The sequence below is a fragment of the Prionailurus viverrinus genome, chromosome C1 (assembly GCF_022837055.1).
Source record: "Prionailurus viverrinus isolate Anna chromosome C1, UM_Priviv_1.0, whole genome shotgun sequence".
Classification (NCBI taxonomy): Eukaryota; Metazoa; Chordata; class Mammalia; order Carnivora; family Felidae; genus Prionailurus; species Prionailurus viverrinus.
In genome coordinates, this window is record NC_062568.1 from 128167227 (window position 1) to 128194185 (window position 26959).

The following is a 26959-nucleotide window of genomic DNA, read 5'->3' on the forward strand; positions in this document are numbered from 1 at the left end:
CTATGTGCCGAATACAGGAGCCCCCAAATATATAAAACAATCAAAAACATAAGCAACCTGATTGATAAGAATGTGGTAATTATAGGGGAATTTAATACCCCACTTACGACAATGGATAGATCATCTAGACACAGGATCAATAAAGAAACAAGGGCCCTGAATGATACATTGGATCAGATGGACTTGACAGATATATTTAGAACTCTGCATCCCAAAGCAACAGAGTATACTTTCTTCTCAAGTGCACATGGAACATTCTCCAAGATAGATCACAAACTGGGTCACAAAACTACCCTTCATAAGTATAAAAGAATTGAGATCATATCATGCATACTTTCAGACCACAATGCTATGAAACTTGAAATCAACCACAGGAAAAAGGCTGGAAAACCTCCAAAAGCATGGAGGTTAAAGAACACCCTACTAATGAATGAATGGGTCAACCAGGCAATTAGAGAAGAAATTAAAAAATATATGGAAACAAATGAAAATGAAAATACAACAATCCAAATGCTTTGGGATGCAGCAAAGGCAGTCCTGAGAGGAAAATACATTGCAATCCAGGCCTGTCTCAAGAAATACGAAAATTCCCCAATACAAAATCTAACAGCACACCTAAAGGAACTAGAAGCAGAACAGCAAAGACACCCCAAGCCCAGCAGAAGAAGAGAAAGAATGAAGATCTGAGCAGAAATAAACAATATAGAATTTAAAAAAACTGTAGAGCAGATCAATGAAACCAAAAGTTGGTTTTTTGAAAAAACAAATAAAATTGATAAACCTCTAGCCAGGCTTCTCAAAAAGAAAAGGGAGATGACACAACTAGATAAAATCATGAATGAAAATGGAATGATTACAACCAATCCCTCAGAAATACAAGCAATTATCAGGGAATACTATGAAAAATTATATGCCAACAAACTAGACTACCTGGAAGACATGGACAAATTCCTAAGCACCCACACACTTCCAAAACTCAAACAAGAAGAAATAGAAAACTTGAACAGACCCATAACCAGTGAAGAAATTGAATCAGTTATCAAAAATCTCCCAACAAATAAGAGTCCAGGACCAGATGGCTTCCCAGGGGAATTCTACCAGACATTTAAAGCAGAGATAATACCTATCCTTCTCAAGCTGTTCCAAAAAATAGAAAGGGAAGGAAAACTTCCAGACTCATTCTATGAAGCCAGCATTACTTTGATTCCTAAACCAGACAGAGACCCAGCAAAAAAAGAGAAATACAGGCCCAATATCCCTGATGAATATGGATGTAAACATTCTCAATAAGATACTAGCAAATTGAATTCAACAACATATAAAAAGAATTATTCACCATGATCAAGTGGGATTCATTCCTGGGATGCAGGGCTGGTTCAACATTCACAAATCAATCCATGTGATACATCACATTAATAAAAGAAAAGATAAGAACCATATGATCCTGTCAATCGAGACAGAAAAAACATTTGACAAAATTCAGCATCCTTTCTTAATAAAAACCCTCAAGAAAGTCGGGATAGAAGGAACATACTTAAACATCATAAAAGCCATTTATGAAAAGCTCACAACTAATATCATCCCCAATGGGGAAAAACTGAGAGCTTTCCCGAGATTAGGAACACGACAGGGATGTCCACTCTCACCGCTGTTGTTTAACATAGTGTTGGAAGTTCTAGCATCAGCAATCAGACAACAAAAGGAAATCAAAGGCATCAAAATTGGCAAAGATGAAGTCAGGCTTTCACTTTTTTCAGATGACATGATATTATACATGGAAAACCCAATAAACTCCACCGAAAGTCTGCTAGAACTGATACATGAATTCAGCAAAGTCGCAGAATACAAAATCAATGTACAGAAATCAGTTGCATTCTTATACACCAATAATGAAGCAACAGAAAGACAAATAAAGAAACTGATCCCATTCACAATTGCACCAAGAAGCATAAAATACCTAGAAATAAATCTAACTAAAGATCTAAAAGATCTGTATGCTGAAAACTATAGAAAGCTTATGACGGAAAGTGAAGAAGACATAAAGAAATGGAAAAACAATCTGTGCTCATGGATTGGAAGAATAAATATTGTTAAAATGTTAATACTACCCAAAGCAATCTACACATTCAATGCAATCCCTATTCAGTGTGTTTTGTGGAATCACTGAAAACTTTTCAGAGATTAGTAACATAAACCAATGGTAGCAGAGTGTAGGATGAAAGGAGGGAGAAACTGAAGGCAGACTAGTTTGGTGCAGCAAAAGCATACTTTTGCTTAAATGTATATGAAGCCAAATAGATAGAACTGAGAGGAGAAATAGACACATCCAAAATTATAATTGGAAATTTCAATAACCCTCTTGCAATAGAACAGGAAGACAGAAATATAAAGAACTCTAAATGGAACTGCTTAAGAGATATTACTGAAGATGACAAGTGGACCTCAGGAAACAGGTTGAGTCTTTGAATGTATACTCGAAATCATGACCATATAAATCATAAGAAGGATGCGGTCACTGGGGAAAGTATTTAAAATGAAAAAAGAGTCAGTATGGAATCCATGGTATAACAACCTGCAAGGGCCATGTGGAAGAAGATCGCATAAAAAAAACGTGAAGAGGGGAGCCTGGGTAGCTCAGTCAGTTAAGTGTCTGACTTCAGCTCAGGTCATGATCTCATGGTTTGTGAGTTCGAGCCCTGCATCAGGTTGTGTGTTGACAGCTCAGAGCCTGGAGCCTGCTTCAGATTCTTTGTCTCCCTCTCTCTCTCTCTCTGCCCCTCCCCTGCTCCCATCTGTCTCTCTTTCAAAAAAATAAATAAACATTAAAAAATATTTTTTAAAAATGTGAAAGAAGAGCCAGAGAAATAGGAGGAAAAACAATATGATGTGATATAATGAAACCACAAGAGACTTAAGAATTAAGGAACGGTCAACTGTCAATGCTGAAAAGAGATTGAATTTTTCACCCCATTTAGTACTGTAACAAGGCTGAGATTTTGATACTATAATTCACATGCACAAAAAAGTTAACTTTATTATCTAATATTGATTTACTCTTGCGCTTGAGTCACCATTTCTGCTGATAACAGAAAAAAAATGTTTAATAATTGAAAGCATTTCTTTTTAGTTTAAGTACTTTCATATTTACTCAGCCTTTCAGACTGCCCTTTGTCATCTCCTCTGGTGTCATTTGGACGCAGTAGGTGTCTTGTGGTCCCCATGCTGTTGGTTGGTCCCTTTTGGCTGGAGGTCTTCTGGATGACCTTTGCTCAGTGAAGTTGGTATACCTGGTCCTTGTCTTTTTTAGGTATCATGTTATTAACTACTGACACCTGTAGATCTGCCATTGTGTCTGGTCCTAATATCCCCACACTTTTGTTGCCCTAATTCCTGTTCTAGGCCACTTCTGTTTCACTAATCTCTCCTCAGTCCTCTTTTCCAATGCTGCTCTTCCGCTCCCACACCTCATGAGAGAATGCTGAACCCGTCTTCTGTGAGAACCTCGGGGGAAGGGAGATCTTAACCCTTATGCTTCCCTCTTTCCTGCACTCTTATTTGAGTGATTCTGCTGCAGTGATCCTCCTATAATATTTGACCCCAAAGCAGAAAGTGGCGAGGATATTTGTGTCCAATATCTTGCCATTCCTTTCTTGGTTCCTCCTCTCTGCTCTAGGACAGACTTCCCCCCAACTGTGTGCCTTGGGCTTACCTTCCATCCTCTGTCTTTTACACACTATAAGCTCTTGCTGTGTTAGGGGAATTTTTGGAATGCAGGAAAGTGCTTTACTTTCTTTACATAGTCTGCCTTCTAAAACCATGGTCTTCCTGTGGATTCAGATAAACCTGGCTTGAAATTTGAAACTGAGCTATAATTCATTCTTCTCACCTAGGTTCTCTCTGTCTCCACAAACAAGAAATTGTTGAGAGGGGAAGCCCTGGGACAAGTAGGAATTAGAGATCATTAGAAATAAAAACATGCTGGTTTCATATTTCAAAATTACCCCTATTATATCAGTGAAGAGATTAGTACTGACTTTGATAGGAGCAGATTGAAAAGCCAGATAAGAGTTTGTTGCACAGGGATTGAGAGAGCTAGATGGTTATCCCTTCTAGGATCTTGCTGTGAAAAAAAGAGGTGAAATAAGGCTGTGCCTAGCAGGAGATACAGGATTAAGAAATAAATTTTTGTTAGCTTTTTTTTTTTCAAGGTGGAAGAGATTGGACTCTTATAGGAGCTAGTAGAGTAGGAGGCTGAAGACAGGAAAAGTGTTTGAATGATAGACCAAGTTTCCAGAAAAGGTGAGAAAAATGGTTGCAGACTGGAGAAACTCTTCCAAAAATTCAGGGTTCAGTCAATGCTTTCTGGGAATGAAAACCTACTGAATAGCTAAATAGTTTTATTCGAAGAATGTTTCCCAGATACAGACATAAGAATCATCAGGGATATCCATTAAAAATTTGGATTTTTCAGGTCTTACTTTGAAGATTCTAATTCAGTAGGTCTGGGATAGAGCTCTTGACTCTGGGTATTTACAGTTCCTTATGAGATTCTCATGATGAAGAGAGTTTGGGAAATACTACTAGAACACCACCATAGATCATGCAAGTGGAAAACTAAGGGTTAACTCTGAAATGACTAGACCACTTAAATAAGAGGAACTCAAACAAATAAGGAGAAGCAGGCCCTTATGAGATTGTAGCAAGGGAAAAATGAACTTGTTTGTTCAGTTTTCTGCCCGGGAGCATAAAGTGATTTTCATGGCAACGTAGAAAACATCCACACACCTTGACAAAACAATGACAGAAACTTCTATGAAAAACAACTCCTTGAATCTGCTGCTTTTTAAGTGGCTTTCACGTGACTATTTCTAAATATCTAAATATTAAATATGACCTGAGAAGGAGCATTAAAGTTCGTTTTTGCCATGCGTTCGAAATTCTGTATTTACTACCGCTTCTTTTGGGTTTTCAGCATGATTGTATTCAATGTCCTGGTACTTAAATAAATTTTAGTTGCATGCAAGTTGGACTAAAGAAAGATAGTAATAGCATTCTTAAGTACAAACTGTGATTTTAAACATCCTTTTCACAGACTGAAACGTTCATTTGAGAAGGTGAGTTGAATTTCTTCACAACACAATTCAAAGTAGGACTGATTCACCTTCCAGCCTTTGCCCCACAAGTTGGTGTCATCTGCTCATTCTTTTCAGGATTGCACCACTGCTGTTTCTTGTTTTAAAGTTTATTTATTTATTTTGGAGGGGAGGGGGAGAGAGAGGGAGAGAGAGAATCTCAAGCAGGTTCCACACTGCTAGAGTGGAGCCCAATGTGGGGCTCAAATCCATGCACCGTGAGATTGTGACCTGAGCCAAAATCAAATCAGAGGCCCAATAGACTGAGCCACCCAGGTGCCTCTGAACTATTGCTTTTCAATCACTGAATCAACCTTTTCTTTTCTTTACAATACCCCCAAGAGTCCCTGCCAGTGACAAGAGAATGGAACACTGAGTTCCAGTCAATTCATTGTACTTTTCTCAAGTAAGACTTAAAGATTAGTCTGTTGAGAGAAATTATTTTTTCAATAGCAGCAAAGCTTGAAAAGCCACCGCATACATTTTTTTTTTCAGGAGTGAAATTTTCATTATCATTATGGCTAAAATAAAAGGTATTTCAAAAGACATTACAAATGTCCCTTTCCTCTTTGCAGGGAAGAGTGGCTATTATAAAATCTTTGCAGAAACTACTTCCTAATGTTGGGATTAATTTAAACGTTTGTTTTTGGTCTCTAGTTCTGTTAAAGTTGAGCAAGTAAAAGATAAAAAGAAGATCCCTAGGTCTTTGTTTAGCTTAATACAAAAAGAATCTCTATAAGAAGTGACAAAAAATTACCCAAGGCACACGTAAATTTTCAAAGAACCATTGTGCTTGAGAGCTGGTAGGGACCTCAAAGTAGTCCCTACCTTTATTTGTAAATGATCTTCAGTTCTACTTCATAATTTCCCTATGTCATTCACCTAGAGCAGGAAAGATGATGGTACGGTTATCAGAGGTGAACTGTCCTGATTTTTTTTTCAACCTGTTAATTAGTCTTGGTTTGACTATCACGGTATCAGTGTAAGAGATGGCAACCTTGCCAGTCTCGGAAATTCAAAGAATGTTCTGGTTGCTGAGAACCAATACTACCAAAAGTCAGATTTGAACCTATTTCTAAGACAATCAGACTATGAAATATTATGAGGGAAATGAAAGTTTGCCAATATCCTGAAAGTGCTTATGTACCTCCCCAAATCAACCGTTTGCTTCCTTCTCACCAGAATATTAGGCAAATGAATGAGTTAGTTCAAATTCAGATTTATAGACAATAGGAAGGATATCTACTTGAGAGGAAAAGCCCTGGCAGTTGCCTTCGATGCTTCACTGTCAGCCAGTCAGCCAGAAAAAAGTTGGAAGTAGTGTATAATACAAACCACACCCACTTCAGAGACCAGGAGTCAGATGAAAAATTCCCTTCTTCCCAAAGATCTGGCACCTACTCTCAAGGTGTAAGACCTGTCTTCCTTACCTATCTTTGATCTCATTTCTGCCACTTGCCTTTAAAAATGCTCACAAACAAGATCAGGAAGAGGAGGTGGGACCTCTCTGGTCTCTAGGGGAGAAAGAATCACTGTTTTTTCCCCAGGTCATTATTGAACTTCTGGAGTAGATAATACAACTCTTCCTAAAGGGATTTTATAAGTGGCCTGGGCTACTGACAAGGGCTGGGGTTCAGTGAAGTCTCAGGTCATATTTAGGCATCCTTCTGGAAAATAAACAAGGTTTACAGACAGCTCTTTATTAGAAGGCCCGTGAAGACAACTTACTTGACTTCTCTGCATGAGTGACCAGATGGGCTCTGGTGGGAATAGTAATGCTCCATCTCTTGGTCGTAGTGGTACGTACATACGTGTTTGCTTGTCACCCTTTGACATGTGCACATTCATCTTCATTCACTCTTTTTGTGTATTCCATTTTTTTAATTGCAAAAAAATTTCATTTCAGATCCCAAGGACACAAAATGAGACATTTAACTTCAACAGGATAGCATGTCTTAAAATACTTGAATTTTTATCAAGTTCCCATAATGATTCTGATAGAAGTAGTCTGAGGAGTGTACTTCAAGTGCAATCTTTTATTATCTCTATGGGTTTGAACTCTATACTTTTGGAACTTGGCATTTTAAACACCATGATTAAACATGACAGTTTACAGTAAATAAACACGCAATTCTTCCAATTCCAGATATTATCACTTTACTGTACAAAAAAAAATTCTAAACATTTACAAAAGAAAATCAAAAGACGTTGCATTTTTAGACCACATCAGAAAAGTTACACAAGAGTCTGATAAACAAACATCCTAAAACATTTCCGTACCATGCAAGTACCATCCAGAGAAATCCAGTCAACCATTATACCATAGGTTGAAGTGTTTAGTACCTGAAAGTGAACCCAGTGCCCTCCTGGTTTATCATTTGCCTATAAAAAGATAAAAGCTTGGCATCTTTACAAAACATGAAGTTATTATCAATCAAGTTTATGGAAATAAAATTTTGTTAAGGAAAAGAAAATATTAAAAAGGTGACATAGGTCAGCTGCCAGTCAATATTAATGTTAAATTTTCTTAAGATGCATTCAGTTATAACAATCAGCCCAGGCAACACTATTAAATTACTTTGAAGATCTGACTACAGAGGGCTGCTATTCCAAGCCATCTTGCTATGGCATAATTTTATTTTACATATGTACACATCATGTTATTGTATATACACATCAAGGAACTACTCCAGTCAACACATCTCAATGGTAGTGCCTATTTTTTAGGCAGAAAGTCTTCCTCTGGCCTCTTGCTCACAGCATGGGGCACAGGAAGCCATTTCTTTCCAAGAAGTCACTACATTCAGGGAAGTCTGGACTCTGAGCTTGTTGTTTTTCTCATGGAATGATGAGCAGTATTAAGAATGTGGACTGATAAATAGTGGCTCTGGTTGAACATTTCAAACATTAGCTACACCTTTGATTTCTGTGCTTCTACAAGACTGTATGACCCTTTCATGTTGGCTCTTCTAGCAAAGTAAATGATCATTCCAATGGCTGGTATTATTAAGGAAGATGAACAATAGAGCACGAGAAGTTCAGGAGAAAAATAGTCCTGGTAATTTCCTCTTCCTGGAAAATAACAAAATGGATGCAATTAATGTCTAGTTCAAAAAGATTTTTTGATAGTTATATATTTTATTCTAACAGTACAACTAGTTCTCTTAATAGGAATGAATCAAAGCAGTGATAAGGGCTAACAGGAACCAAATACACACTTCTTTCAATTATCCAAATACTCAGTTGGCTGTTGCTATGGCCATGATGGGTCTAAGACGACAGTTGTTGCGTCCAAATAGAATCAGGTTCAATTGTAGAATGGAAACAAGAGCATGACATTCTAGGACTCTTTTACAAAAGCAAGAATTGGAGAGGAGTGTTTGCTTTGGAAAATACAAAAATCTATTGAAGAACTAGGACTCTGATGACCATGAACTGAAATAATTAACCAGTTCTCCAAGAAAATCTTTGTAACATCTAAAGTGTAATCATTATAGTCAAACAGCATATGTGATAGTAAAAAAAAAAAAAAAATTCTTGCTGACGGCTTTTCCAGAGATATATAAAAAACTTTATGTTTTGTATCTCTGAAGTAGGACATCTTAATATGTTATTCATCTTCAGCATTTATATCATCTCTTGATAAACTTAAGTTTTTTGAATAGTATATTTTAGTTTGAATATTACTTACTCAGAGCATTCTCTGACCCACATCTTCCCCAGCTTAAATTAGGAACCCTGATATACTTTTACAACTCATTGCAATTTCCTTCTCATAGTTCTTATCATTGCTTGTAATTATACATTTATTTGTATGATTATCTATTAACTTTGGTCTATAGGTTACATAAGACCACCTATCAATTTCTTTTTAGTCCACCACTGAATAGGTAGTAAATGACTCATTGCTTGGAGTAGTTGATACCCAATAAATATTTTTTGAATAGTAATGCATTTCTTTCTACATGCTGTCACTTTGTCATTGCGTTGTAACTGGATACAGAAGGTAATAGTTTACAAAAGCAAAAATTACTACTTTCTAGTCTACTAAAAATCATGTGATCACTGCAATACTATTTAACACTTAACCTTATAAGAACATCTGAGAAAGATAGAGTGAAATTTACTAGAGGCTCATCTCTATCTATACTAATGTTTGCCTGGAATCATATGACCTCACAAGTATTAAATTTCTGAAAGTAGCATGTATGTTTCCTGTCTTTGAAGAAATCTGACTTTGGAGATTACCACATTCCTTCTAGAAGTTTCTAATCACTGGAGGTCAACTAAGTAGAACAGGATCATGATAATCAGATGATGGGAAGTTGATCTTTTCAAATTATTGATGATAAAAGCACTTAGCCCTAAATATAATGATAATTGCCTCATTTTTCTACTTTTCCCTATTAGAGTAGAACTAGTCAAAGTATAATATTTTAAATATTTTTTTTTCTACGTTTATTTATTTTTGGGACAGAGAGAGACAGAGCATGAACGGGGGAGGGGCAGAGAGAGAGGGAGACACAGAATCGGAAACAGGCTCCAGGCTCTGAGCCATCAGCCCAGAGCCCGACGCGGGGCTCGAACTCACGGACCGTGAGATCGTGACCTGGCTGAAGTCGGACGCTTAACCGACTGCGCCACCCAGGTGCCCCCAAAGTATAATATTTTAATGGGCTGTCCATTATCATAACTGTGGTTAGGCATCAATATTGACAATATGATGGACAATGGTATTTATACTCCTATTGTTTTCTTTTCAACTTAATAAATATTATCTTTTGCTTTTAGTTTTTCCTTGAGGCATCTGCAGTCAAACACAAATTTGCTGTTGAGTCGGTTACCAGGGCAACCTTCAAACACTATTTTCATTAGCTGTATAAACACTGAAAATCCTAAAGACTCCCAACCATTCCTATATCACTGGAATACATTCAAGCCAAAACAAAACAAAACAAAACAAAACAAAACAAAATTAATTTTAAAACTCAGCTACACAGAAAGGTAAGCTAATTCACATACCAAGGAAAAATGTCAAATTTTTGTCTTCATTCATTTGCAGTTACTTTAAACCATAGTTTGGGGGCCTGAATTTCTTAGCTGAGTGCCTAAAGTGCTTGGATAGTTCATGTAAGTAATGAGTGAAAAATGGCAAATATGTAAGTCACTAATTTAATAAAGCAATTAGAAAAGACAAGGTGTGAGAGAGAGTTAAAAAGTAGAGAAAGCGCTTTGATATGTCTTTAAAAGAGAATCATTAACTACAAACAGAATCACAAAAATGTTAGGAGTCTAAGTTTCCAGGGCTAGACTTAATTAAAAGTGGACTAGAGGCATCAAAGATTAAAAGAAATAGGAATGAGTGGACTCCATCCTACTCATAACTGAGATCTCAATCCATCCAGAATCATCCCCAACCTCATTAGAAGCACTGATTACATACACCCCCGTGTCATTTTGAGTGACATGACACAAGGCAAATGTTCCATTCTTTGAGCACATGGTAATTTCTTTGGCCAGATCAACTCTTTTCAGGATAATCACTGCAGGTGGATGACTATAAGTTTTACAGGTAATCATGGTATTTTCCCATTCTTTAACACTTCTAGATAGATGTATTGTTATGGTACTGTGACAACAGAAAACATATGGTAAGCCTTGAAATGTCGAGAAATTTTGCCAGATGAGCAACAATTTTACCCATTTTCTGACCTAAGTTCAAATTTTCTTCACACTGACCCGTGGTTGCAAACTCTGATAGCCAAGTGCCACAGGCTCCAAGACTTGCATTTGTTTGCTCCAAGCCTGGCTCCCAACACACAGTGAGAGCTCATTAGCACACAAGGCATGGAGACTAATCAGTACAGGCTAACATATTCTGCTTTCACCATTAAGATCAGCAGATCCTACCAGGCATTCACAAGAGGGGGTAGGAAACGAAAGGGTCCCCGAAGTTTCTCTGCTGAGGCTGTTGCTCTGCACCCCCACCCACTATCAGAATAGGGTAGGATGGACAAGGGCTTGGATCTTTAAGAAGGCAATTCTATAGTCTAGAGATTCTCTTATGTTGTTCAGCATCAAGATTGGCACTCTTAATTGTTATCTTGAAGGGAGTCAATCCAGAAAATACATAGTTACTCCATGTCCAGAGAATAGCGTTCTCTTGTGATAGGAGTGACAAGAATCTGGATAGAAACTTTTGTCTTCCATGTGCCAATCCTACTTTAGTTTCCTTATAACCTCCAGGGAAAGGTTTTAGAAGTATGTTTAAACGCTTAGGAAACGCAAGACTTCAGAGACCAATGATGAATTGTCAACTCTGAGAAAAGCAAATGGGAATTCTGTACTCACTAATGACTAATGTCAACTTCCTGGCTAAACTCCATAGGATAGGGCAGCTGTGCATGATTATTTTAGGAAACACTGAGCAATAACCACAATCAACATGGAATTCAGGTCCATTTTGCCAACTCATTCACCTAATCCTAGAAAATCTTTACAATCCATCTAACCTCTGACTACTGTAAAAAATAATCAAAAAATAAAAACAAAACTCTAACTAACCTTTAACATCAAGGGTTAAACTTCTTAATTGCAAGCCAACCTCATTTTTAGATTCACATTCGTACACTCCAGCGTCCTCTAACTGGACCTTGTGGATGGTATATGCACCATCTCTGGACTGTAGCACTGTGTCTCCCGTCTCTGCTTTTTTCTTCAGGATTATCCAAGTTTTGGGAACATTTCCACATGTACAGGAGATAATAACAGTGTCTCCTTCCTTGACACTCTCAGAAGGAAAAGCTGTAAGTTGTATGTCTTTCGGAGCAACTGTAAAGAGAATTTAAAATGCACCTCTGACTGGGTGAAATATAAACCAATTCCATATTAATTTAATGACAGCAACAATTAGCTGTCAAGGAACTATTTGTGCTTACTGTTTGCATTAAGTGTTTACAGAGGCAAGCAAAGAAGTCAAGCATTGACTGGTTTTTTTGTAAATGACCGTGTCTTTAATTTATTTATTTTGGATGTTTATTTTTGAGACAGAGAGGCAGAGTGCAAGCAGGGGAGGGGCAGAGAGAGAAGGACACACAGAAACCAAAGCAGGCTCCAGGCCCTGAGCTGTCAGCACAGAGCCTGATGCAGGGCTTGAACCCACGACCCTCGAGATCATGACCTCAGCCAAAGTCAGACCTTTAACCTACTAAGCCACCCAGGTGCCCACATAAATGGCCATGTTTTTAATGAGACAATACATGTTTATACTTCTCTCATGTCCCTAAATCTAATTCTTTACCCAGACTAGTCAAAAAATGGTGTTTGATAAACAGCAATAGAATTCAAACGTGAAAAAAAATTTTTTTGCGACAATGTTGTGCAGTTTTTCCTTGAAGTAAAAAGTCTTTACAGGCTTCTGAGTTTGGGTCGGATTTTCCTGGATCAAGTTGTACAGAGATGGCTTTCTTACTATTCTAACAACCACGACTATTATCACTAGGTGCCAGGCACTGGGCTAAGTATTTAAAGTACAACATCGCTATTAATACACAGCCCATGGAAGAAGCTTTCATATCACCATTTTATAAGTGAGATTTCCATCTATTTTTGTGACTTGATTTGAGATTCTTTCCCCGACAAGAGCTATAGTACCATGACATCTATCCTAAAGACTTGCGTTAAAGTTGTGCATTGCCCTTCCTTCCAAGGTCGTTTCTTTAAAATACAAATGATCACCGAGGTGAGGTAACAAGAAAGTCACTAATGCCTTAGTGAAAATAATACCAAGGAATAAGACAGGAAATGACAGCTCCAGGAAGGAAAAAAAAAAAAAGGAACTTGTATGCCCAAAGTTGATGAACCAGAGGGCATGGTCACTGCTACTCAACCTCAAAATTTACAAAAGGCTTACGTGCCTTCTTGGGCTTCTAAGCAAATACTAGTATGTGCCTTGTGAGATTACCACTCAGAGTCCAATTCAGTACATATGGTGGCTTTAACCTTAGCTAATTTCCAAATACATACATACCTCTTCCTACCCTTATTTCACACCATAACCGGTGCCGGTATTAGAAACTTCTGGCACCGTTCCCACAGCCAGCATTCCGCTGGAGGTTAAAAGAATTTTAGGATAACTGACGTGAAATTGTTTATGAGGAAGTTCCATTCCAGGAAATTTCCAAGCATAGAAAACACCATGGGCTCTTCAAAACCCTCAATATATGTTTTTAGTAAAAATGTTGGTTTCATAGAGGGCTTTGTTGAAAACCGGTGACAACCAAAATAATACTAGTGAAAATAACTCATTAATCATGTTTTACTTACCTTGGATAATTAATTCGACTTCTTTTCTGTCTATTCCAGCCTGGTTAATCCCTTCACACACATAAACACCAGAGTCTTCCATTTTTGTAGAAGTTAAGGTGAGAGTTGAATTTTCAGAAAGAGGCTGTAGATGCCCATTGTTTAGCTGCCTGCTCCAGAGGATTTTTGGAGCTGGAAGGCCATTGCTGGAGCATGTCATATTCACAGAACTACCTTCCTCCAGGATGGAGGAGGGGCTGACCAAGATGGTTGTATCCCTGGGGGCAACTGAAAAGGCAGGAACACTTGTCAGCTTGACCCTTTATACCTTGAGCTCCAAAAAAGTTTTAATAATGTGGCAAAACTGAGCTATGGTTCAATGGATTGGAACAGTTTATTAATGTTGATACCCTTACCAAAGGAGGATTTCTGTCCCCATTTACTTAAGCAAGTATAGAATGATAGAGAGTAGAATATGAACCCAGCATGGGTATTTTCTAATAGAAATAAGTTCTGTAGAAAGTCCCTGACTACCTAAGAATGGATGATCACTGATAGTGTGTATCAACATTTATGGTACGTTAAACATGACCAGAAATTATTTGACTCTCCTGCGAGAAGGTGGAGTTTATTTTTCCACCCCTTGAACCTGGCTGGCCTTGTGACTCACTCTGACCAATGTACCATGGAAGAAGTAACACCATAGGACTTCTAGGCTTGAGTCTCAAAGGCCTCCTTTCATTAACACTCTTTCAAAATGCTGCACTGTGGTGACTAAGCCTGTGCTCCTTTCCTTCAGGATGAAACAGCACGTGGAGAAAGGGAGGTCCAGAACCCCCAGAGAGGCCCCAGATATATGAGTGAGTCCATCTGGGACCAGCCATGCCCTGCTGACCTGCCAATGACTGAAAATGCATGAGTGAGTTCATCTGGTACCACAGTGAGCAGATGAAACTTTCTCAAATTGCCAGCTCATAGAATCATGAGATAAAAAATGATTGCTGTCTGAAGTGTTGGGAGTGGTTTGTTATAATTATTTTAAAATTTCTTTTCCAGTTATTTTTTTTTCCACGGAGGTTTTAACTATTAACCTCATGTTAACTATTGCCCGGCAAACATGATAAGAAACCCATATTCAGGTGCGGATACATCACACATGTACTTACCATTAACATAAAGTGTCTGTGTACTCTGCCTTTGTTTGGGTTCAAATTCCATTTCATCAATATGTAACTTAGCCAGACAAACAAGAACGGTTCCAGTATCTTCAGTGGTGGGGATGAAGGTCATGTCCAAACTCTCAGTCTCTAGATACTTCTTGTCTATGTTCTCCAGAAAATTTTTATTCCCTATAATACTCTCCCCCTTAAGTAATTCAATCTCCAGCCGGTCAGAAGGATACACATTAGGAACCCGGCAGCTTACAGTCACCGGGTTTCCATTCACTGGCAGACCACTCATCTCAATCTCTGGATCTCTAGGGAATGCTGCAAATATCATAGAAAACGGATGTTTATATGTGACATTAAGGAAAATGTAACTATTAAATGCAAGGGTCTCAAAATGACATTTTTAACTCACGTGGGATAGAATCATCACCAATGTATAAATAATGCCATCAAGTATAAACATTTGTGATATTAAATATAAACAAAAATACTTAGCACTTGAATGAATCAAGAAATAAATATACTTCCTATTTTTCTCTTCTTAGTGATGCAGTCTTTCTGACAGCCCTGGACTGATCTTTTTCAAGGAACATGAGTTTCCACCATCTTATTTCTAGCTATGTATTTTAAATGTTTATTTCCCATGCTGTATTGAATGTTAACTATGGGTTAATCCCTTAATATTTATTACCTCAGTCTTCAAAACAGCCTGATAAAATAGGTATTAGTGAACATATTTTACAGGTGGGAAAACTTACAAACCTGATAGAAGCTCAGAGACCATCATTAGGCATCATATCTATGTTAAGTCACTGAGTTGAGATCAGAACCCATATCTCTCTGAGCTTGAAACCCAGAGAGCTGTGAAGCCTCTGGGTATCAAATAAGACCCACAGTGCAGTTCTCAATTTAGACATTTTCATTTCCAATGGCCAAGTGTAGATACCAAATTTTAAGTATTTCTCAGGCAATACTTGCAGTTAACAAAAAACTATGAGCTTGACATTCTGAATAATATGTATAATGCATCTTAGGCCAACCAATAAAAATAAGACTAAAATAGTTATCAAGAGCAAGAGCAATGCTAAAAAGTTTTTTTCTTATGCAAAATGCTGTTAAAGTGATACATTCTCACCTATTTCCATATTGCAGTAAGACTGTACTGCTGGTTCTCATTTCTGCTGGGAATGTGCCTACATCAGCAGATCTTGGACTCCAGGTAATATGATAACACAACAAAATTCACCCTTATTTTGAGACATTCAAATCCCTTTACAGACATACTCTAACTCATGCTGAACAAAATCCTGATAGGTAACACAAGTTTGGGCAGGTTTTCTGGTAGAGAATGTTCTATTTTTCTCTTGAATTCTGCTGAATAACACAAGCCAGAATAACTCTCTCAACGTAATCAATTTTCAGAGCACTTTGAATATTTTGTCCCTCATTCATTATACAATGAAGAATTCTAGCAATGTCAAATTCATAGAGGTTCGAGGTTGTAAAGGCTCTTCATTAAGGTGACAGGAACAGCAAGAAAGAGTGTGGTGGGTGTATGTAGTGTAAATCAGTATTAAGATCTCGTGCTAAGTCCTGGCTCTGCTTTTCATCTGAGCTGCTGCCACGGGCCATTCCCTATGGCCAATATTACTACCTATTTTCATTTTTGGCTTTGTCTTGCTCCCCACTGCCTCATTTTTTCCCATCCTGCCAATCAACTTTCCAAATGTGCCTTCAAAACAGTAGGCTTGGGCCTCACTCTCTGTTCAAAGAGCTGGGCAGTCATATGAATGGGCCTTGACTCCTCTCCTTGCTCACTGTCACCTCTGGAATACCCCCTATACACAGAGGCGATGGGAAGCAGTGAACATGGAGTGTGTTCAAGTGCATGACGACAAGAGTATTAACAAAACACAAAGTAAGGACTGTGGATGCTGTGTACATACGTAATATATACTTAAGATTTAGGCAATTAGGTTGCATCAAAAATTCCGGTCCAGAGATTTAGGAACAATTCACAATGCTAAGTTCCCTTTCTAAATACATGGATCGCATTGTATATCATACTTGCATTCTGTTTCTTTCAATAGAATTGAGGGAAAAAAAAACAGCAAACAATTCCGAAAACCACTTACAGTAGAGGTCCACTTTAATTCCCTTTTCCACTTTCTTACGGCCACAGGTTACGGTGCACAGATAAGAATGTTCATTCTCAAAACCCACAGGGCTCAGGGTCAGCGTGGACTTGCTCCCTTCAGTCTTCACCTTCCCACTCAGAGGGCTGTCTACCTGGGTTCTCCAAGTGAAAGATGGAGACTCACAGCCTGTGACACCACATGTCAACACAACTGAGTCACCAATCTGAGCAACAATCTGGGGCCCGGGGGAGATCTCAACAGTGAATGGTTTCTCTGGAGGAAAAAGAACAAGACAAAAAGAAGGTAAGATTCTTTTCTTCCTTCACCACATTCCGATATATGGTCTTTTTTTCTCATCTCTTTACAGCTAACACCTGTGTAAGAAAATATCACTCCTTTCTACCTTGGGACGATCCTGAAAGGCATTTTTAAAGAATGAACCCACAAGAGTTCATGAGTCATTCATTTAACAGAATGAATGTGGATTAAGACTTGTTAGGACAGAAGCTGACATCTTTTCACAACACTAATTCAGTCTCTGCTCAATTGTAGTTTATCAAATCCCTGCAGTAGTGGACAACGGCAAATAATTTAAGAGGTTCTAGTGTATAAGCATTGTGTAAGCCACTCTGCATATATTATCTCATTTAATCCTCACAACTTCATGAAATGCTACCATTAATTCTTCTCTTTCACTTCCTGTTGCTGCTTCTCTTTCTTTTCCTCTTCTTCTTCCTCTTCCTTCTCCCATCCTCTTCCTCCTCCTCTTTCTCCTTAAGGAAACCTAGGCTCAGAAATGCTAGATAACTTTATCTAGTTTGCAGTGGCAAAACTAGGACTTGAAGCCAGGTGGGTCTGATTTGAGACCCTAGCTTTTCAGTTGCTTCAACAACTGAATCAAATCATCCTCACGAGGAGATAAAACAAGAGCTAAGAGAGGTTGTGAAAGCAGCTACAAAAATATGTCTTCTGATTAGATGCCATAGCCATAATGGACCTGTACTTAGAGTTTCTGTGCCAACAATATAGTTATATACCATTGAAAGCACACAGAATCACATTGAGAGCAAAGCCAAAATCTAAACATGAAAATGACACACAAACCACCTCTAGAATTTGATGAAATACAAAACTACTTTGAATTAATTCAGGGGTTGAAAACTGAGATCGGAGGGCAGAGTCCTATGTCTCAAATATCCACAAAAGCTCTTTGGCTGCCAGTCCTTTTCCCTGCTGGACACACAGTCTGCGTTGGGATCCTTCCTGTCTGGGGAGAAAGGGAATTTCAAATCTCCACTCCCTGTTCCCTGAAGAAACTGGGAGTGTTTGGACAATCCCGAGAGTGACAGTTGAGACTCCACAGAAAATCACTAAAATTGTTCCTGTAAGTAGCAGACTGGAGAGGAAGGAAAGAATTCTCAACATAGAAGTCATCCAAATACACCACATTTTGCAAGGTTCTCATCTGTGCCAAGAGAAGTTATTCTTCTGTTTGGTTTGTCTCATTGTGACATTGTAGTATCTTCCAAAAAAGGCTTTCCTCAAATTACCTCAATACACTGATATGCTATTAGATTTTGAAAAAGATCACCGAGAACAATAAGCAGAGTTTCTGAATTCCTCATATGCTAGTGTGAGAAAAGGGAACTTGAAAATAGACCCACTTCCTGCCTGTGAAGTGTTCTCAGACCATTTTTTTTCCAGTGGCTGCGTATATTACCAGGCGAACACTTTTCCCCTGTGGAGTAGTTCTTAGGTCACTGAAAGGTCTTTTCAAAGTTCCATTCTCTCTTCAGTACTGTGTTGCAAAATTCAAAACAACCCTCCCTAACCCCACAGGGCATTTTCTTTTCACACTGAAATGGGATCTAATTTATTACAGGTGGAATTTTTCCAGGATGGGTGATTAGTTGCATATGATTTTATTAGTGTAATACTTTCTTGGTCTCTTGAGAATGGTAACCTAACACCCAGCTGAGTTAATCTATTGATGGTGAGTTCCAATTTTATTTTTTTTAATCATCACGTTTAGATCATATTTTCATATTTTAAAATTTTGCGTTGCTCATGTTTATAGTTTATGCAACTGGCATATACTGGGCACCTATTTTGTGGCAGACACCCAAATATTAAAATACACACACACATGCACACGATTCTTGACTTAAAGTTTAATGGAAAGCCACATTTAAATAAATACATTATTTTGGCTCTTACTAAAGTATGTTTAAATTATCACTTACATGCCTGCCTTTCCCCCCTACATTATAAGCTCTTCAAGGGCAGCCGCCATAACTTTTTCATGTCTGCCCCCACAGCACCAAGCACAATTCTTGGATTCTTGGACAAGGGCTCTTAATTAATGTATGCTGACCTAACAGAGGTACATAAACTTCGATAAGAAGTGTTGAATGTAGAAAAAGGGAGGAATAGCCAGATTTGCCTAACACAATCTGGAATTGGAAGGCTGACATGAAATTTGTCTTGAAGAATGGCTACGACTTTGCCAGGTGAAGGAATGGTGCTCCAGGCAGAAGGAACAACATAGACACCACCGAAGCTATAAAGGTAGTTTCTGACCAGATTATAAAGAGTTTTATTTTAAATGTGAATTTTAATTTACATGCACTTAGGGCTTGGTTGAAGTCATATATAATGAGCATTTTTTTTGTTTGAGGTATATACTCTGGTAGCATTGCACAGGATTGATTGTCTTGAGGTCAGAATGATAGCAGGATGACCATTTGAAGACAATTTAGCTATTTAGTTGAAAAGTCATGGAGTTTTAGATTAAAATGGGCTTGTATTAAAATCACAGTCAATGCCACTAGCGAGTGATCTGACCTAGGCAAATTATAAACTATGCTTAACCCCAGTTTTTATTCACCTCATAAGGTAGTGGTAAAGGCTAGGAAGACAACATAGATAAAGTGGAAAGTAGAATTCCCAGCAAATATCAGGTGTATGATCTGTAGGAGCCTCTATTAATTTCTAGGAGACAATATGTTCTCATCTATAAAATGAGTATAAAATACCTACTGTTTAGTTGATTTTTGAAGATTATAGCTAACATATGTAAAGCGCCTAGCATACAGCTGGTGTTCAATGAATGCTGTTATTTAAAAACATCTTGCAAGAGTCCAAGTCAGAGGTGATAAATTAAGGCAATGGCAAGAGGGTTGAAAAAAAAAAGAGCTCAAATTCTAAGGATTATTCTGAGGAAGAATGGACAGGATTTGGTGATATGGAATGGCAACATGAATTTAGGAGTAAGCAGAGTATGGTGGCCCAAATACTAAGAGTCCAGAATGAGTAGAGATGAGGACAGATGTGGTAACCTGAGAATACTAATATTCAAGGGGCGGGAGGAAAAGAGAAAGCCAAAGAAGGAAGCAGGGAAGGAATGGTGAGAGATGGAAAAGAATCAGAAAAGCAGAGCCATGGGAGAAAAGACTTCTGAGAAGTCTGAGCAAGATGAACATACAATTGTGCTAAAGTACATGACATCAGATGGGTCATCAATAAAACCTAAGGAAGCAATTGTGGCATTGAAGCTGTTTCACTATTGCACAAACCCCAATCAAGGCACATTTACCATTCATTTTTCACAGATTACTTACCTTGAACAATTAATTCCACCTCTTTTCCATTTTTCCCAACTTGATTGACTCCTTCACACACATAAATTCCAGAATCTTCTGTCCTCATAGCAATTAAAGTGAGAGTTGAGTTCCCAGAAAGGAGCTGTAGATTCCCATTATCTAATTTTTTGCTCCAGAGAATCTGTGGAGCTGGTAGACCTTCACTGGAGCATGTCATTGTCACAGAACCACCTTCCTGCAGCCTTGTGGAGGGATTCACAGAGATAACTGTGTTCTTAGGTGAGACTGAAAAGGCAGGGCACAACATTAGTAACTGCTAGGCATCATCTTGATCCCACAAGGATAACGTATTTCTCTGCAAGTCTGTATTTACATGCTTTCACAAATTTGACAAACTTAATCTGCCAAATTAGTGTAAAATTAGTACTGTGTGGTCACAAAAGTCAGTCGATCCAATTTCTGACTAATCTGATTGAGGTACTTTTTTTGGTGTTTGGTGTTTTCAGAGGGCCCTAGATACTCAGAAATTAAGAAAGACCCTTAGAATAATGTGGTTCAATCTCCCAGATAAGGTAGCAGTCCTATCTTAGAATACTTGACAAGTGCTCATATAAGTTGGGGTCAACACTTCTGCTTGAGGGAATCACTGCCTTAAAAAGCAGTCCTTTTGATTTGGGAACAGCTCTAGTTACTAGAACAATTGAGCTGAAACCTTCCTCTTTGTAAGTAAATTTCATGCAGTGGCCATAGTTCAGTCCTTCACTGTTACAGAATAAATCAAATCCCTTTTCCACATGTCTTTCAAATACTTAATGATAGCTCTCTTTTCCCAGTTTTGTATTCTCTAGGAAAAATATCCCCTGTCTTGACTACTCTTTTCAAAATATTGATAAATGCCTTCCCATCTCATTCTCTTTCAGCTAAACATGCTATAGTTGGCAGTACTCCTTTTAAATGTAGCGTCCAAAGAAAAACACAGCATTTGGGTCTAGAACGGAGTACAGTGAGTCCACTCCTACACAATTCTGGGACTACAGGCTTGCCTCAAGTCCCCCACAGTTTCAGCGAATGTGGAGGTAATCATCTCCACTCTCCTGCCCAATGCATATACGTGTGTGTGAGCACATGCATATGTGTGTATACACACACACACACACACACAGAACAAGCACTCACCTTGTAAAATCTCTATAACTTAATATTTCAAGGTATGTTACAAGAACTTATAATTGAAAACATTTTATCTTCTGAGCCTACTACATACTACCCAGGTGGTATTATTACTCTCCTTTGATAGACTGGGAAATAAATAAATTAAGCAACCCAAGTTCACACAGTTAATGGAGCCAGAAGTCTTCCCAATCCAAATCCAATGCTCTTTTCATTGAATTATCCTGTTGGCAAATACTGTGCTCTCAATGAATAAAAATGGAGTAAAAACTATAAACAAATGACTTCTTGACTTTAGCTGCTAAGTTTAATGCTGATTACATCCAAGACTGAATTCCCATAAAGACGAGACTACATCACCCAAGTACTTACTGTAGACTTGCAGTTTTTTCGTAGTCTCCCTTTCTTTGGGCTTAAAGTCAATTTCATCAATGTGTAATTTCGCTTGGCAAACAAGAGCTTTCCCAATATCTTCATTGGTAGGAGTGAAGGTTACCTCCAAACTCTTGGTTTCCAGGGACTTTCTTTCCATAGGTTCTACAAAGTCCTTATTCTGTAAGAGATGGTTGCCTTTCAGCAAATTCATCTCCAGCCTGTCAAATGGATAAACATCAGGGACCAAGCATGTGACTGTGACTGGCTTCCCAACTTCCAGGGGGCCACTCAGATGGATCTCTGGGTCCTTAGGGAAAGCTGCAAAGGTCAAACAAATACACATGAGCAGGCTTTCTGTTCATGTAATATAATGTCTTTGACTGATTCAATGCAATGCAAACCAAGTCTAATGTTTCTGTTAATACAGTCTTAATTCATTGTTTAAATAGCCTTTCATGGTTTGGGGTGGGTTCACCCTTTAGAGAGTTCTTCAGCTGTGAGCCTGCATGTACTAAGGGTTGCATATTATTAGAGTAAAAGAAGAGAGAAGAAATTGATGTTTATTGAATACTTACATATGCCCATCACTGTGCTAGTCATTAAATATAAAGGATTTTATTTTAACTCTAACACACAGAGACCATGTTTCACAGGTATGAAAACATAGCCTTAGCACATTTGCATAACTTGCCTGAGGCCACACAGCTCAGAAATGGCAAGTCTGGGATTTAAACTCAGTACTTTTATTATTCTGTACTGCTACTGAAGATTTACATTATACCACATTCTCTTAGAGCAGAGATAAGTCCACTTTATAGGTAAGAAAACTGAGGCTCAGAATGTCATGGCAAAGAACAGTTATTGAGCAACACATGCTAAGAAAGGAAAAGAGCAACGTTAAATAATTGGCTTCTGAAAATAATGCCTCTGACCAGAATTCATCCACCAGGAAGGTGCAATATTTAAATTCTGGAAGGCAGATTTGCCTCTTGAAATGCTTAACTCAATGTCCTAACCAGCACACCACTTGAACCTTTCAGTGCCAAGGGAACGTGCTATTTCAGTCAGCCGTTGCTTCCTTTGCAAGGGCTACCTTTTCATTACAAACTGTCATGATGGTAACACATCGGCTGGATTCAGGACTCTGTGTAATAAGGACACAAAAGTCCCAGCTCTGGAGAATATTACAATCAAATGTGGAATGGAGACACGATTGTTCAACATAATGAGAGCCAGATATTTTTGAAGGAAAAAAACCTCCAGAAAGATAATTAAAGCCAGAAGGGTCTTTATTTCTCTTTTTTAAATCTTCAACTATTTGATACTTGAGAGCAAAGGCAAAGGAATCGGAAATGCTTTGCTGGGTGAAAGAACCAGTATTTTTAATTTTTCCACCAATAATTTCTATCCCTCCTGTTCTGTAAGAAATGTGCCCATAACCCACATGGTTTGCTGTCAGATAATACAAGAACTTGTTACTTTCCCCTGTATTTACATAAGGGGGCCTTTCAAGGAGCTCAGGAGGCTGCACAAACAATGCATGTACAACCAGCATAATTGAAAGCAGCCGGCCAAGCACAGTTTCTTGGGCCACATTAGCAACACATGGGGCTTACTGAAGAATCAATTACAGATACTGGGCAAAACTGAGCTCCGCCATAGCAGAAGGGAACCAAAATAATTATAAGATAATCAGATGGGACCTTCATGAAGAGACGGCCATAAAGGTTTCCAGGGTTTGGTTTGGTTTGGTTTGGTTTTCTGAAAGAGTAGTCGTCAGCAACCAAAGGCAAGATTTTTATTTCAGGTTGGTTTTTAACTCCTCTTGCTAACTTTATACGCTGGATTGAGAATGGACTGAGATGCAGTTTGGTAGAATGGCAACGTCGGGGTGTTTATTAACATGCATCAGGTAACTCTAATCCATTACACAAATTATCCTGAGGTTGAGTGGTTGAGCATTAAGGCTTAATGGCACCAAAAACAAAAACAAAAACAACCCTCCTAAATTTATCTATACCAAAGTCAAATGGGTGAAATGTTTGCGGATACTTTTCTTATGTCAAAGGAAAAACTTGTACTGAAGCCTATTACTAAATTATAGATCTCCTACTTAAGCTGATTTTAAGCACAAAATTGTGTAAGAATAAATAAGTGGAAAATCCCTGAAGAATGGAATTCATAAATCATTTGGATGTATGACCAAGTAAACATGTGAGGATATAATCAAATAGAAATTGCTGAAAAATACAATTAAAAAACTTCAGAGAGCTTCATTTTATGGCTAAGAAAAGAAAAACCCAGAGGTTGTATCTTACCCACGGTCACTATGTTTGTGGCAGTTAGAATAAAGACCAAGGTGTGGGTTCCTTTTCTAGAGCTAGATTCAGCTGCCTCTAACTTTCTTGGTGCAGTATGTCCTCTAGCCAAGAATCTGTACATGAATATCCTTTGATGTTTTTTCTTTTAAAACTATCCATTAAAGAAACTTAACTTAAAGCAAAATTAAGAGAAAATCAAAGATTCTCTGTAGTACTCACAGTAAATCTCCACCTGAATCCCTTTTTCCCGTTTCTCAGATCCGCAAATCGCTGTGCACAGGTAAGAGTATTCATTCCTGAAACCAACGGGATCCATGGTCAGCGTGGAATTGGACCCCTCATTTCTCACCTGCCCATTCAGTGGACTATCTAAATGGGTTCTCCAAGAGAAAGATGGGGGCTCACAGCCTGTTGTCCTGCAAGTCAGTGAAACGACATCACCAATCTGAGCAACAATTTTGTTTTCAGGGAAGGTCTCTATTTTAAAAGCTTGAGCTGTGAAGGCAAAAAAGAGAAAAGCAAACTTTGTTTAGTATTCTACTCCCTCTTCTCTGTCCTAGTATAATGTCCAAAATACAGTCTGGCTGATCTGTTTCCTAAATTTTAAACTAACTGCAAGAAGCCAAAAATAATTGGAGTCACTGCCAAAGGTGTTAGAATCTTGGAGAAGTGTCAGTTCCAACCTTGATGCCCATTTATCAAAATTATTTTGTTATTTGATAAGCTTAAGATCATTATCAAGTACAGGAAACTGAAGAGATAGACCTTACTAGAGATAAATCCAATTATTTACTTGACATTGGAAAAATGTATCTGAAAAACATCAATTTGCAGCTCCAACTATGACAATACAATGGTACATAGCAATACTCAATAGCACATTACATGTTATGTTAAATTAAGTTTTTCCACTGCTTAAAAATCCTAGTGCCTTTCTTTACTACCATAGCAAAACTGACTGAAGCCAAAATCAGGGCTGAAATGGAATGTGAGCATTTGAAACAGATCAAAGAGAAGAACTTACAAACTGTAAACACCATCCAAAGTATATTTGAAGCTCCAAAGATCACAAACATCTTCCTAGGCATTTTTAGTTGTTGCTGTGATGAGAACATGATGGTCCCAAAACTCTTCTTTCTGTCCCACCTGAAAATGCCCTGGAAGAGGCTTTAGCTCCTAAAGCCAGTGAGGCTCAGTGAGGAGTGAAATAGAAAGTCTGCTCTTTATAAAGGGTCTTGTTGCAGAGGCACAGAGGCGGAGGGAAATCCCTTCAAGGGGAAACCCGGAGCAGAGCCAGAAAAAAAGTTTCACTGACACCCAGCCAAGTCCAGTTTTAACCCCTTCATTTGCTCTCATTGCTAAAGCTACTCTCTCTGCCACAGAAAACTGAAACACTTCCAAGGTGATAAAATTAAAGCTTTTCCTCGTTTTCAGTCCAAAAGGGTATCTTTGCAAGGTAATGTGCATTTCAGAATAATGCTCATTTCAGAATAAAGAAAAAGCCAGAGAGAGAAAGGGAGGGCAACAGAGACAGAAAGGGGAAAAATAGACAAGCAGGCAGAAAGAAAGGGGGAGAGAGAGAGAGAGAATAGTAAATTTTACTCTTGACTTTGAAGTGGCTTAGTAACCACTACATCATGTGAACTGATTTTTTTCTCCATTAAGACGTAGTTGCAAATTCCAAAGTAAGGTCTAATTTTTTTCTCTCACAAGAAAAAGGAAAAGGTCCTATCTTTTGTGAGCTATTTTTTAAGAGGGAGACAGCATTACTTCTTAGTTTTATACTTTCTATTCATAAAATACTCATAAAATAATTCTTTCAACAACAAATATCAACTTTCTGAAATGATTTTCTTGAGTGGAAAGTAAAGGAATACTACTAAAGGCAAGAGAAATCATTTTTCCCTCTTGTTTCAGATAAGTTACCAATCCTTTGGTTCAACTACCTGGTAATGGAAAGTCCTTCTCAGACTTAAATGTATGGAATTCATCCGAAGTGGTAAATCTCTTGCACTGGACCACAGACACAGTTAAAACGTGACAAATAATTTGTTTTCATTATATGGGAGGTGATGATAACCAATTTTATGCCCTTCCCACCCCATAGCACCCTGTCCAGTGAAATTATATTTTTAAGCTATTTTTAAAATGACTGCTTTAGCCTTGAACACACATAGCTCAAGTCTTTGCAAAATGCTTGTTAATCAAAAAGAAACCGGAATAGCCACTTCCTTGTATTATATACATACTTGTCTACCTCCTCTACTGGACCATCAGTTCCTTTAATGCTTGGGAGCAGTTCTTGTACATCATTGTATCAACCTCTGCCTTCCCAGCATCTAATGCATGGTTTTGCTCTTAGCAGATCCAACAAAAGTACAATAATAGATACTATGAATTAAAATTTGGAAAAGAAACTTTCAAAATGCTAAAAATAATATGTAAATATGGCATGAGAAAAAGTTGGATTCTACAAGAAAATCCCCAAGCTCATGGACTCCTCGGGATGTGTATAACCAATAGCCCAGTGCTATGTAACAAAGGCCATAACTGAGGTTTGGAAAGTACACCTGTCCCTTCATGGCTGCAGAGGCTTTTGGGCATCCTTCTGGATACTGATGAGGATAGAGTCATAATGGACAAGGAAAGAAAAAGAAGTGGGAGAAGTAAGAGAAGTTCTTCTGGGGCTGTGATGAGATATGTGTGACTTCACCTACCAAATATCTAGGGATCAGAAAAGCGGCTTCA

At 38.1% G+C, this 26959-nt stretch overlaps 1 protein-coding gene and 1 pseudogene across 2 annotated transcripts; one reads left to right on the top strand and one right to left on the bottom strand.

Annotated features, from left to right (window-relative positions):
- Positions 1 to 7148: 7148 nt before the first annotated feature.
- VCAM1 (vascular cell adhesion molecule 1) lies at positions 7149 to 25474 on the bottom strand. 2 transcript variants are annotated; one of them, XM_047871150.1, is made up of 9 exons: positions 25236 to 25464; positions 24431 to 24706; positions 21888 to 22208; positions 20364 to 20630; positions 16741 to 17016; positions 14603 to 14923; positions 13458 to 13724; positions 11697 to 11963; positions 7149 to 8204 (listed from the first exon to the last, which is right to left on the bottom strand). In XM_047871150.1, exons 1-9 carry the CDS (start codon positions 25324 to 25326, stop codon positions 8044 to 8046), a joined length of 2247 nt encoding a protein of 748 aa, XP_047727106.1. In that variant the 5' UTR covers positions 25327 to 25464; the 3' UTR covers positions 7149 to 8043. The 2 variants fall into 2 exon arrangements, with proteins under 2 accessions (XP_047727106.1, XP_047727107.1); XM_047871151.1 differs by lacking the exon at positions 11697 to 11963 and having other exon boundaries at positions 25236 to 25474.
- The window catches only part of LOC125172712 (60S ribosomal protein L13a-like), a 55105-nt pseudogene continuing 45054 nt past the window's right edge, over positions 16909 to 26959 (top strand).